This window comes from Malaclemys terrapin, chromosome 1 (assembly GCF_027887155.1).
Source record: "Malaclemys terrapin pileata isolate rMalTer1 chromosome 1, rMalTer1.hap1, whole genome shotgun sequence".
Lineage (NCBI taxonomy): Eukaryota > Metazoa > Chordata > Testudines > Emydidae > Malaclemys > Malaclemys terrapin.
Genome location: NC_071505.1, coordinates 231,533,655 through 231,547,810, shown reverse-complemented (window position 1 = coordinate 231,547,810; position 14,156 = coordinate 231,533,655). Strand labels below are relative to the sequence as shown.

Sequence of the window (14,156 nt, the reverse complement as noted above, 5' to 3'; positions counted from 1 at the left end):
GGGATACATCTGGAAGTCTACTGGGACCCAAGTCAAACTGGGGCCATGTGCACGCAGGAAAGCAACAGGGGTTGGACCCTAGGTCACAGCTTAACATGGGGCTTGGACCCTCCAGCCCTGCAGGGTCCTGGGACCCTAGATTCGAGCCATAGGTTAGCACAATTGGTGTGTGGATGCAAAGGGCGGGGTGGTATCAGGCTTGAGCCCAGGCTTACAGTGCTGTGTAGACATATAGTGCTTTGTTTAATGATGGAAGGTAACTGCCAAAAGAAAGCTGTGGAATCAAAGCTGGTGGGATGTAGTCCATGAGAGGACCATTCACTTAAAGAAGCAGTCCTTATAAGAGCGCATAATTAATTTCATTTGCTTTTGCACTATAAACACCAGAGAGTTAGCCACACATTACAATCACAGCTTAGTTACATTACCTGTATTCTGTTGAGTTCTACGACTGGTCCATGCTGACGATCTCTCACCATAGTTGCTTGCACAACCTTTCTGAAAGCTGCCTCCTAAAAAAATAAAAATAAAAATATAAAAAATTATACATCATAGAGCAGTGCCAAAATTACAATACAATTCTAAATCTGTGGGCATTTCAGATTTAAACACATGCTTAATTCTGCTTGGGGGGATAGGGGTCGGGAATACAACAGAGATTTACCACAGAACAAGAAAACTTGCACCTTGCTGACTTAACCCTCAGGAAGATCCTATCAATAACAAGGAATAGATTGCACAAGAAACTGTTCCTTAGTGTCAAGCTATCTGGAGTTTCTCAGGAGTGTGGGTACCAACCTCAGGGCAGACTGTGAAGGAGGGCACAAACCCTCAAACTGGCTGCGAGTTCTATACTGAGATTTCACCAACCAAGTATCAAGTGTGAACTCCTCAAGCAGTATAAAAGTCTTAACATGGAGTCACAGACAGTCCCCTTGGACACTCGAGTCTATCTTGCCACCCAAGCAAGCTTGCTTTTGTGACAGATGGTCCCTTATACCAAAAATTACAACAATATTCAGGTTACTCCCAGTTCCAAAGGACCAGTCACTTGCCCCGGGTCAATTTCACCCTAGATCTCTCACCAAAGACAACCCTTGTAGCCAATCCTATAATAGACTAAAGATTTATTAACTAAGAAAAATAAGTGAGAGTTATTTACCAGGTTAAAGCAGGTGAACACACACATGAATTATCGTATTAGTTCCAAAAGGTAATATAAGCTGCTATAATATGAAAGCTCTACATGTCCTTTAGGGCCAACCCACACTAAGCAGCTGGTGATCCCTTGCTTATGCTTAGAAATCTTCACCCTTCAGAGTTCAAGCAGCATAGAGATAATTTCTTCTTGACAAAGATTTTTATTCCCTTCCCCCCAGAGTTCAAGCTGATGATACAAATGCTAGCGTACATGTCTTCCTGAATATGTGTGTGTGTGTGTGGGGGGGGGGGGGGGGGGGGGAGAGAAAATTAAGTCTTTTGTCCACTGCTGTTCCACAATGGTTTGTCTGGTGTCTATGGGCCTTCTTCTATTAGGCAAGAGATGACACCTCTTTTGGTAAACAAGTAATGCTTCTCTCCCGACTAGGTTTACATTTCAGAGTAAATACTTTTATAATTACCAAGCAAACGTTTTAATATTACCTTATAATATCTGTATCCCACGTTAAACGTGAGATTAATACATGCAGCAATACACAAGCATTTCATAATGTCTAAACACTAAATGCATTTTTATAAATCTAATACCTATTAACAGTACTAACACTCAGGAGAGCCAGACTGGTTTCCACCTATTATTCCTGGGGGAATTCTTAATTAAAATTAAATCAAAATTAAAAATTCTGCAAAATTCTCAATATTTTATTTGTCAAAACAACACAATATAGTCATGCCAGTTTCAATTATTTTGGTAATTTATTTCAAAATATCTGTCAGCAAGTATGTCTGTAACCATACAGACTAAAAAAAGATTCTGGTAATTTTTACTAGGCATATTAATACAGAACTTTGAGTAATTCATGTAAATTACAATATAGAACTGTATTTCCTGCACCTGTCAGAAGGAATGCAAAGGCTTGGGGGAGACAGGGGAAATGGAGAAGTTGAGAGAGAGGGAAGGAGCCTGAAGTGAACCTGGAGGCTTGTTGCGTGGGGGTAGGAGAAGTATGGAACAGGATTTTTGGGGTGGAGGTAGGGGCGAGATTGTTAGGGAGTTGGGGAACCTCCCCCATGTACATCTGGGCTGACCCGAAGCTTCTCCCATTCAGACAGGCACATGTGCCCCTGTTCCCACACCCCCCATCCCATGTGCCCCTGCAGCCTCCTTCTCCCCCATCCCCATGTGTCCCTGCAGCTCCCCCATCCCCATGTGGCCTTGCACCCTGACCCCTATTCAGCCCCTGGCTCAATGCTGTCAGTCCATAAGCTCCTGAGCCCACACCCCAATCTGTCCCCCATACTAGCCATTCTGAACCCCAGTCTAAGACACACCCCTCAGCAGCCCTGTGTACCTCTGTCTGTCCTAACCTGACACCATGGGCAGGGTGCTGTGATAAACTTCTACTCCTGGGAGAATTCTGTGCCACTGTGCATGCACAGAATTTTTTTCCCCTCACAGAAGATACATTCTGCCCCAGAAGTGCTGCAGCTCTGCCTTCTGCCCACCAGAAGCTGGGGTGGCGCCAGAATAGCCAGCAGCATGTATGCAGCTGGCTGTTCTGGCGCCACAGCAGCTTCCGATGGGCGAAAGGCAGAACTGCAGCACTTCTGGGGCAGAATGTATCTTCTACAGAAAAAAATTAAAGTTCAGTGGGACACATTAATTCAGCACACTCAAGACAGAGACTTTAAGCAGCAGTACAGTAAGGGTTGTGCATGTACCCTGCATGTCCTCTTGCCTCTAACCCGACCCTCTCAGTTCCTTCACAGTGGAATCCTGATGACATTAGACACCAAGTAGTGGGGATAGAGGGTGGAATATATATGTGTATAACAAATCTAAGAGCCACAGTTACTGTACAGGTAAATAACTATTTCTTCATGGAGTGTTTGTAGACATATATATTCTACTTTATGTGATTACTAAGCAGTCCAATGGTGGTGGAAACTCAGAAGTTACTTAAACAAGAATGGAAGAACATGTTTTCCGAAGTGAGTGTCTGCTCTGGAAGCTTCTACAGTTGCATAGTGCCAAACAAACATGTGAACAGAGAACCACACTGTTTCTCTGCAGGTGTCTAATAGGGACATTACAGGGGAGACCAGTGATGCAGCTTGGGCCCTCGTAGAAAGAGCAGTAATTCTCTCCGGTGGGGTGACATTTGCAAAGTCATAACAAGTTTGTATACATGAAGAAATCCAATTTGATATCCCCACATGGCAGTGACCACTTATCCTCCCGTTTTTTTCAGCATAAGATATACAAACAGTTTGGGAGAGGGCCTAAAAGGTTTAGTCCTGTCAATGCAAAGAGATAAAGCCCTGCAGATGTCAAAAGTATGCAACCTCTCTTCATCCTTATAGGCCTGCAGTTTAAGAAAGAAGTCTGGTAGATGTATCACCTGATTTAAACAGAATTCTGACACCACTTTTGATAGGAATTTCAGATACGGCTGTAAGCCTATGTTGTCCTTATACAAAAAACTGTATATGGGGTGCATGCCAAAGCCTGAAACTCACCTGCTCTCCTAGATGATGTTATCACCATTAAGAATGCTGTTTTAGCAGACAAGTGCAAAAGGAAGCAGATGGCTAAAGGCTCTAAGGGTGGTCCTATGAGTATTTACAAGAGCAAATTAAGGTTCCGAGAGGAAAGTGGAGTTTTAACCAGAGAGTAGACTAATTAGTCCTTTCAAGAATCTCCCAGCCAGAGTGAGAAATAAACAGACCAGTCTTGAATAAATGGATGAAAGGCTGAGATGGATGCCAGATGGACTTTTAATAAGCTCAGGGACAGATGTGATAACAGGTAGTTCCAATAGGTCCTGAATCTGCAATGTGCATGGAGACAACTGGTGACAATATGGCCAGATCAAGAACCTCTTCCACTTAGCGAGGGAGGTAATTTTAGTGGAATGCTCCCTACTAATTAACACATTTCAAACCACCTAATAACAGATTATTTGTAGCTGTTAGCCACCGAGTATGCACATTATGAGGTGGAAGCTGCATGGATTAGTGTGCAACACCTGGTTGTAATCTTGCAATATTATGTCCTGGAGGACAAATAGTGTGAATTAAGATTGGATTGACAGATTCTGCAGGTCTAAAGTACCAATACTGTCTTGGCCAAGCTAAAGCTATGAGAATCATTATGGAGTATTCCATTAGCTTTCTGATTACTCTGAGAATCAGTGAGTCTACAGGTATGCATAGAGGAACTCTGTCCCTCCCACCTCCCAGGGCAGTAGGAATGGATCTGTCATGGAGCCATGGAACAAGAAGCAGCTGCACTTCTTGTGTTTGGTCACTAAGAAATCCATGGTGGGAAGTCCCCATCTTTGGAACACTGGCTAGTTTTTCTGGTACCACTCATGATTTCCAACAAACTTTCTCCTGAGGGAGGACATTCTGCACCCCTCAAAGGTCAGAGGCCTTGAGGGTGATAATGTTTTGCCTGCAGAAGTTCCACAAGTGGCTTGCCTCCAAATACAGGAGATCTGATCTTGTCCCATCCTGTTTGAGGTAAAACATTGCAGTCATATTGCCCATCATTACTTGTATGGTGAGGCCCCAGAGAGATGGAAGAAAAACTTGGTATGCATAGTAAATGGCCCTCAGTTCTATAACATTTATATGAAGAGCTGCCTCTTAAGTGGACTAGAGATCTTGATAATGCACTCCATTCAGGTTTGTCCTCCAGCCTATGGTGGATGCATCTGTCATTAATGTCTTTGATGGTAAAGGAGGAGAGTAGGGTAGCTGCTTGCAGACATTTTCCAGACTCATCCACCAGCTTAATGATGAGAGGACTTCCGCGGACATGCTGATTCATATGCCTGCGCATGTATGCTTGAATGATATACGGACTTTAACCAGCTTTGCACATATTGCAACTGAAGTGGGGCATGCAAAGTCATGCACATGCAGGATGCCATGTGCCCCAGAAATCTGAGTCATGTTCCAACTTGTCAGATAAAAGCATAGTTGGTGCACAGGGAGAGAATGGAATGGACTCTCTTGAGACAGATAAGCAGTTGCCAAGTTAAGAAGAGATGGGTTGAGAAGGTTTTGAACAACTAGAGCTCTGCTCTCAAGGAAGTAGTCAAATCTGCTACTTAGATTAACGTGAGGACAATCTTCAGCTAGGGAATTTGTGCCTCTTCCTAGATGGATCAGGGGCTAGCCAATAATAATAATACATTCTTTCCTTTTGGGGGCAGGCATGTAAACATCTAAATATCTCAGGGTTGCACAAATGTCTCTAGGGGTGTGCAAGGCCTCAGACTTCCCACTGAAAAAAAAAGACTGCACCCGTCAAAGGGATGTTCCTTAACTGTTTCTGCACTTCTTTAGGGATGCCAGAATTTGCAGTCATGAGGTCTCTCTCATTAGTACAGCCATTGCCATGGCTCATGTTGAGAGTTTGAAGAGATGTTTTGGTGACAAGCTGGCCCTGGGCTATGACAGAAGAACTCCTCCCTGGGCTCTTTGGGAAGTTTGTCAGAAAATTCTGAGGGAAATTCCAAAGTCATATTTAGAGAGAACCACCTTGTAATTCTCATCCATAAACTTATGTGGAGTAGCTCTTTCTTCCCAAGCAAGTTGAGCTTTTTTCGCTCTGTCTCTGGGACTGTGCTTCTTCTGTTGTCCTCACCTGGTCCTCTCAATTGAAGTTGTTACTATCAGATGGGAGAAGAATTGTTTGAAATCCTGTGCACCCTACAGCAACAGTCAGCCTTTACAAATAATAATAATAATAAAGTGGGTGATATGAAGTCTGGTTCTGGACAATAATTTAGCAGAATCAAACAGCCCCTCATTTTTAGGCAGCGTCACTCTACCAGGAAAAGCCTGTCAGATGTGGTTGGTGTTCCCTCACAGCCACACACAAGACTGCTGTGAAATGACCCAGCCACTGGGTCTCTCTCCAGGTGTTTCAAGCCTGCGAAGCCTGGACAAAGCCCAGCCATTGCCCCAGTCTTGGAGTCACTATACACACTTTCAGGGTGCAGACCTTATGTCTGGCATACTGTTGGGACAACTGGGCCTACAAATTTACCCTAATTGTGCGTTTAACTGTAAGTGACTGAAAGTTAATAAAATGTCACAATAACCTATAACAACAAAGGTTGATGGGAAAAGATAAGAAAGGGAGACAAAGACTGAATTAGTCCACACAGCAAGGTCTACTGATAGAACTCAAGGACCGTGTTAAGATCATGCCTGATAAACAAGAGATGTGAGAGATGAGAAATCAGTAAACCAAAATTAGTGTGTCAGAAATTAGGCCTAATTGGTGGACAAAATAATAAGTGGATGGGCAATTCTGTCCATCCCTCCTTTCTGGAGTCCTCAAAAAGAGACTTGGGGGAAAAGCTAATGGACTGCAACACTGGCTAATTGAAAATTGAGAGAAGGGGAAGGAGCAAGCTTCACCATCTCGGATGACACCCCACCATCTCCTTTACCCTGACCCTGAAAGATGCCCTGACCAGACCAGGCCAGAGAGAGGAAGCCAAATGACACTGTCACCTTCATCAGCTCTGTCTGAATCCTGAACAGCACATGGTACGAGAGACTGTCCCTCCTTCCCTCTCTGACCCACATCCTTTTCCTTCCCCACCTTATTTCTTCTCTTTCCTCTCTCTCTCCTTTTTTCCTTCTGTCTAATAAGAGCCTGTCTTAGCCAACGTATTTTGCAACACCGCTGTAACCAGAAAGGTCAGCTAAAACAATGCCCTACACACCTCAATGCTGGTACAAGTTTGTCAGGTCTCCAAGTGGCTGATAAGACCATGAGCTGTATTTTGCCAGCAGTAAGACTGCAAGTGAAAAATCAACATCAGAGACAGAAGCTGCATTTTCTATCTTTGCTAAACAAGAGGGCTTTTCCTTCTAAAAACTCTCTCCAGCCAAAGGGAAAGGGAACAAGGGATGTTCAAATTGAAATCTTTTTTAATAATTTGCATTTTAAATGCTTTAATGGTTTTTCTTTCTTTTTGCACCTTAATAAAAAGGTAAAAAGGATTTTTTATGGTGAGTCTTCCATGGTACTAGGCAGGCTGTCGTTTCTGTATACCAAACCCAAAATCTTATTAAACATTAAAATTGTTTAATGTTGGCAAGTGAGTGGGTTAACACCTTTGACTCTCTGGGCCCATATATACCATGTAAATTAACACACCTTCATCCTCCTGAGAGCTGAAGCCTGCTGTCCAGCTGCCTCATCCCTGGGTCCAGTACTGACTCCCCCCTTGCTTAAACACACATTCTCCCCTGACTCCACCCAAAGATGTGAGCCTTCAAGTTTTACAGTTTAACTCTCTCAAAAGGCACCTGGACACTGTAAAGCACAGATACATGGACACTGACATTTAGTGCAGATTCTAGCACCACTCTCTTTTACTCAACAGATAAAGCCCAAGAGACTGTTCATGTTCTGACTTCAGTCATGCTGAAATGCATTTATCACTGCACACTTCTATTGTATCAATTAGCTAAACACCAAGTCATTGCATCTGAAATTCAAAAACCAATGTCGCTCCTTGGAAGAAGTCCATTTAGTTCTACTCTCTCAAGGTAAGTTCCACTGAATATTCTAGGAGAACTCAACTAAATTAGAACAGAAAACTTAAAATTTAAAAACTAACTGATAGCAGCAGCCTACACAATCCTTACAGAATGAGAGAGTCAAGTTGTCAAACTCGACTTGCCACCTGAAATTATGACTATGATGTATTATTTATATTGTTCACGCATGAGCTAAGATACACAGCTCTATTCCATTTTCTTCAGAAAATAAACAATGTATATAATTACAATTATCACAATCTAAGTTTTTTTTGAAAATTCAAATATAAATCCTGATAAATACCTTTCCTTGCGATATCAGAATTCCCCGTAAAGTATCAAACCCAATAGAGGGTCCCTGGCCCGTTTCATCAAGGCGTCCTTCGAGATCAAACATGGGAATGCAAGGACAAAATAGTTCAGAGATGTGATGCAGTAACAACAGTCTGTTTCTCAATGCAATTATTGGTATTTCCTGTAGATGGTTGTACTCCATAGGAACCTATGATAGAACAATCATATTGTTAAGATTGAACACATTTAGTTACTGTATGTGCACAGAACAATTTACAGATTAATAATTTATTAAGTAAAGGAATACAAGAAGATCTTGGTTTTAGGACATTAAGATATTTGCTTATTTTGGACTGTCAGCATTATTATATGTGGCACTGGAATGTGGAAGTGGTAATTATTTTTATCACTTCAGATTTTAGAAGTCCTCCTATAGGGGACTCTTATCTGTACTTTTGATCCAGTCTATTGTACATGATGGGCAAGAACAGCAATGGAGTGACATCAACTAGGGTTACCATTCGTCTGGATTTACCCGGACATGTCCTCCTTTTGTGTGCTAAAAATAGCGTCCGGGGGGAATTTGTAAAGCACTCACAATGTCCGGGATTTCCCCCTCCCCTGGCAGAGCAGAGCGAGCGGCTGGGAGGGCTGCAGGAAAGTCCCAGGCTGGACTCCGGAGCAGCTTCCTCCTCCCACCCCCCCTCCCTGCATTCTGAGCCGGACGGCAGCTCCTCCTCCTGCAGCCCGCTCCGGCAGCCCTGTGCAGGGCCAGGGACCGAGTTTTGTGTTGTGCTGGGGAGCTCAGCCATGTGTCCAGCTGGCACAGAGCCCAACACCCTGTTCTGAGCAGCAGGGTAAGGGGGGGCAGGAGAAGGGACAGGGAGGTTCTGGATGGGGCAGTCAAGAAACGGGTGGGGGCTTTTGGAGGGGAGTGGAGAAAGTTTTGGGCAGTCAGGGTACAGGTAGGGGGTAGGGTCCTGGGGGGCAGTTGGGGGCAGTTAGGGGACAAGGAACAGGGAGTCTTAGGTAGGGGGTGGGGTTCTGGAGGGCAGTTAGGAGCAGGGGTCCCAGGAGGGGGCAGTCAGGGGACAAGGAACAGGGAGTCTTAGGTAGGGGGTGGGGTTCTGGAGGGCAGTTAGGAGCAGGGGTCCCAGGAGGGGGCAGTCAGGGGACAAGGAGCGGGGGGTAGGGGGCTGGGAGTTCTGGGGGGGAGCTGTCAGGGGGCAGGAGTGGGGAGAGGGATCGGAGCAGTCAGGGGACAGGGAGCAGAGGGGTTTAGATGGGTTGGGAGTTCTGGGGGGGCTGTCAGGGGGCAGGAGTGTGGAGAGGGATCGGAGCAGTCAGGGGACAGGGAGCAGAGGGGTTTAGATGGGTTGGGCGTTCTGGGGGGGGCTGTCAGGGGGCAGGGGTGGGGAGAGGGATCGGAGCAGTCAGGGGACAGGGAGCAGAGGGGTTTAGATGGGTTGGGAGTTCTGGGGGGGGCTGTCAGGGGGTGGGGAGTGGTTGGATGGGGCGTGGGAGTCCCAGGGGTCTGTCTGGGGGTGGGGGTGTGGATAAGGGTTGGGGCAGTCAGGGGACAAGAGGCAAGGAGGCTTAGATAGGGAGTGGAGTCCCGGGGGGCAGTTAGGGGCAGGGGTCCCAGGAGGGGGCAGTCAGGGGACAAGGAACGGGGGGAGGGTTGGGGGTTCTGGGGGGGCGGGAAGTGGGAGGGGCAGGGGCGGGGCTCCTCCCGTCCTCTTTTTTGCTTGTTGAAATATGGTAACCCTACATCAACATTATAGGGGTGGAAGAAAAAGTGAAGGAAAATATTCAAAAAGGGGTCTTTCAAACCCAAAGGGAGCAGTGAAAGATCCACTAAAACAAAGGGGGGAAAAGTCATCAAACTTTCATAGCATTAGTTGAAAGCTGCATTTGAATTTCTTTTGACTTTCATACTAAATTAATGATGGTAGCTAAAAGACACAAGTTATTTCTTCCTAGAATGGTGGAATCCCGCTATTTGAATTTGGGAAGAGGGACAGGAGCAACAGAGGGAGAGCTTAACAAAAAAGCAATTAAAGCCTTGATCCAAAGCTAAAACCATGCATTTTCTTAGTTACTTAGAAAGGAAAAACAGCAACTGCAAAGTTTTAATAAGTGCATTAACTAAATTTCAATATCCAACTTTACTAAAGCAAAATCTTACTTGGGTAGGAAGCTTGCCAGCATTAGCAGGTTTACTAGTCGACCAGGCTAAAGTATGTGCTGACCCACAGGCAACTCTGTTTATTTTTTTACCCTGAAGTGCTGCAACCAACCGGGGTCTCTGAATAGCATTAGTTGTCCCATCTCCAAGTTGCCCTTCATCATTATCTCCCCACGTGTACACTTCACCTAAACCAACACAAACATGTTTACTTTCCTCAGAGAGAAGAATGAAAATCAAATTTACTTCTTGTGAAACTCTCTGGGGCAGGACTATCTTTTTGTTCTCTGTACAGCAGCTGGCACAATAGAGTCCTGCTCCATGACTAGGGCTCCTAACCGCTACAAACAAAAATTATTATTCGTTATTTCCATGAAGGAAACATCCAGAATTACTAATCAATCAGAACTGAGACCCCCATTATGTTAGCTGCAGTACAAACATATATAAGGACATGTCCACTGCCCAGTTTACACACTCATTTAAGATCTAAAACACAAGGAGGAAATTGGGAAGCAGGACGAGAATTACAGTGATAGAAAACACTACTTGCTGTCTATATTTGATGGTTCCATGGCAGACCAGACTGATGAAATTAAAGGAAAGCTTAACCACCGTACATGCCTACTTTGTAAAATTTCACCGGCATTTTTGTAAACTTGCTAATTAAATGCAGAAACAAGTCTACTAGCAGGAACATTTAATAATTCAAACACACTAAAATGAACATAAGCTGCTCTGTAAGACACAATGACTGTTTGCTTCCATACTTCATTTACCAAGCTTAACATCTCAGCAAGTTGAAGAGACTTCCTAGATAACAGAAAAGCTTAGTGCACTCATTTAAAGCTCAAATTTGTAATTACTGTTAAAGCTATATGTTTTTCTTTAGAGCATCTCAAACGTTTTATGAAACTTTTTTTTTTTTACAGCTAAGTGACTGAAAACCTTGAAATTGTGTGCGTGCCCTTTTAGATCACCAACACAAACCAAGATTTGTTGCTTGGGAAGTATGCAAATATGTCAGTGCACAAAAGGAGGGCAGGTTGGGACCCATTAAAAATGTTAATCCATCAGATTTCAGACTTTTTAAAATGTTTCATTTTTCAAAATAAAGTTTATTAAGAACGACTAAAATATTTGTTCTCTATACCGTCTTCAGTGCAGCAAACACAGTGCAAAGAGCCAGTAGCTATTGCGATGACTTTCTTTCCTTGCAGCCCTTGTACTTGTCGAGGTCTTCTCACATGGTCATCAGATCCATGGCCTAATCGATGATAATCTCCTTTACCCCTGGATATAGATAACATAACTAGTACAAACATTTTTCCCCAACCACACACTTATAAAAGGACTTTTTCAGATTTGTATAATTTAACTCCATAAAAATCATAATACTTTGTCTTCAAGTAAGACAGGACAACTTTAAAAGCTGACCTGGTTGTTAGTAGATTGGGGACCAAAGATCAGTTTGTACTCAGTCACCATTATACAGGAAACTAGTGTTTTAGGCTGAGATTTACAAATTTAGGCCAAATGTGAATTCATCATCATGAATACTTCTTTCCATATAGACCAATAACCAAACTTATACTAAATATTTAGTGTACAACCTAGGACTCTGCCTCCAAATATGTCAAATGTGAGGCAGTGAGAAGGAAATCCTCATATCATCCTTTGTTCCTATTCTATTGATGTGGTTTTGCTGACACAACCACAGATGTTTATTCTTTTTTGTATACCATATATAAATATGTAATATACATACATTATTAATTAGACATCACCACAACATACACAAACTGCCATATAATTCTGACCAACTCCCCTCCACTCTATCCACTAACACATTATTTCAGTGCTAACATTCCAACACTTTAGTGCATCTGACATATAAATATCTTGTGACGCCAGCTACAACAGTGCTATGAGAACGCCTGTTCTCACTTTCAGGTGACATTGTACTTAAGAAGTGGGCAGCATTATCTCCCATAAATGTAAACAAACTTGTTTCTCTTAGCGATTTGCTGAACAAGAAGTAGGACTGAGTGGACTTGTAGGCACTAAAGTTTTACATTTTTTTTTAATGCAGTTATGTTAAAAAAAAAATCTACCTATTTGTAAGTTGCACTTTCATGATAAAGAGACTGCATTATAGTACTTGTATGAGGCGAACTGAAAAATACTATTTATTTTATCATTTTTACAGTGCAAATATTTGTAATAAAAATAATATAAAGTGAGCACTGTACACTTTGTATTCTGTGGTAACTGAAAGCAATATATTTGAAAATGTAGAAAAACATCCAAAGATATTTAATAAATTTCGATTTGTATTCTATTGTTTAACAGTACGATTAATCGCAATTACTTTTTTTTTTTTTTTTTAAGTTAATCGTGTGAGTTAACTGTGATTAAATTGACAGCCCCAATATTTACTGCAAATTCAAAACACATACCAGGTATATACTGCTCCGGACTTGGTAAGAGCCACAGAGAATTGTGATCCACATTCCACTTTAACCACTCCAAGGCCTGTAAGGGAATCAATCTGGGAAAACAGGATTAAATGCAACTAGATTGACTGAGACAAGGTGCGTGAGGTAATATCTTTAATGGACCAAGTTCTGTTGGCAGAGGAGACAGGCTTTCAAGCTGCACGGGGCTCTTATTCAGGTGTGGAAAAAGAAATCAGTGTGTCACAGCTAAATACATAGCGGGACAGATTGATAGACTGATTGTATAGCCTTTATGCAGTTTGCAGTATTGTATGTGCACCTTTTAGTGAACTCAATGTATATGCTGTTCACAAGTCATATTTTGTAAAACTTTTCATTCCTTCCAGTTTTTAAGTTTTGTTTAAAAATTAGAGTTAAACCTTAAACTTTTTTTTTTTAAGCCAAGATCAGGGAAATGGGTAAAATTTTATATAGCATACTCTGCCTTCTCCTCTCCTCAGTCTAGGGGATAAGGATATTTAACATATGAATAACATCACTACCACCATATAGCAATATTATTCATGCTATCAGATATTTGTACCGTCTTCAACTCTTAATATTTTAAGACATTCCAAGTCAACTATACATTCATATGTAGCAAGTTACAATAAAATGGGATGTTGAGCTTAATCAATTTTTGTTCCATACATATTTTTGGTACCATATCTTTGAATTTATATGTATGACTGTGGAGATGTCAGGAGATTCTACTCGTTTGAGAGATTCTCTAAACTTAAAATTAGGAATACCACAGGAAGCAACAATATTGCTGAAAGAGAAAGAAAAACTACATGCAACCCTTGTAACTCAGACATACAAGCACAAGGTTATATTACTAGTTAGTGTGCCTAACTGAGCTGCCTCCGTGGTAACCACCAGGAAAACCCTTCTTTCCAAAGACAAGGGGAATCTTCTACAAATTGGTAACTCGCTTTTCATTACTCTTCTCTAAAATGAGTGTGTTTAAACTGATGTAAAATATAAATACCTTCATTGGTACTTTACAACCATCACTGCCCCCTCTCCCAAGTTTTCCATAATCTCCATCACCCCATGACCAGACAGTATCATCATCAGTCAGACACAATGTCTGTGCATCTCCACTACCACAGGCTATGTCGATCACACGATAGCCCTGCAATGCTTCCACCTGAAAGACAGTCACCATTTTTTGTTTACAATAAGAGGTCTCAACTTTTTAATTTCAAACAGTAAGTCAAATAAAAACAGTCAACTTGCAGGGACTCTCTATTGAGAGTGTAACAGCAGCTCAGGACCACATCAATGAATGAAGTCATGGATAGTCAAGGAAAGTTTAGTATTTTCAACCCAACAAAAAGATGACTAACAACGTATCATATGTAAAAAGCAACAGAGTCCTGTGGCACCTTTAAGACTAACAGATGTATCTTTAATGGACCAACAGACGAAGTGGGCAT

General features: G+C 42.4%; 1 protein-coding gene across 2 annotated transcripts in view; it reads right to left on the bottom strand.

Annotated features, from left to right (window-relative positions):
• HERC2 (HECT and RLD domain containing E3 ubiquitin protein ligase 2) overlaps positions 1-14,156 on the bottom strand; it is a 211,145-nt gene that overhangs the window by 16,584 nt on the left and 180,405 nt on the right. For both annotated transcript variants that reach the window (XM_054009114.1, XM_054009124.1), the window contains exons 81-86: positions 13,706-13,867; positions 12,676-12,767; positions 11,370-11,509; positions 10,217-10,404; positions 8,039-8,236; positions 429-512 (exon numbers count right to left, since the gene is read on the bottom strand). In XM_054009114.1, coding sequence (XP_053865089.1) covers positions 429-512; positions 8,039-8,236; positions 10,217-10,404; positions 11,370-11,509; positions 12,676-12,767; positions 13,706-13,867 — 864 coding nt within the window. The remainder of the gene's footprint in view (positions 1-428; positions 513-8,038; positions 8,237-10,216; positions 10,405-11,369; positions 11,510-12,675; positions 12,768-13,705; positions 13,868-14,156) is intronic.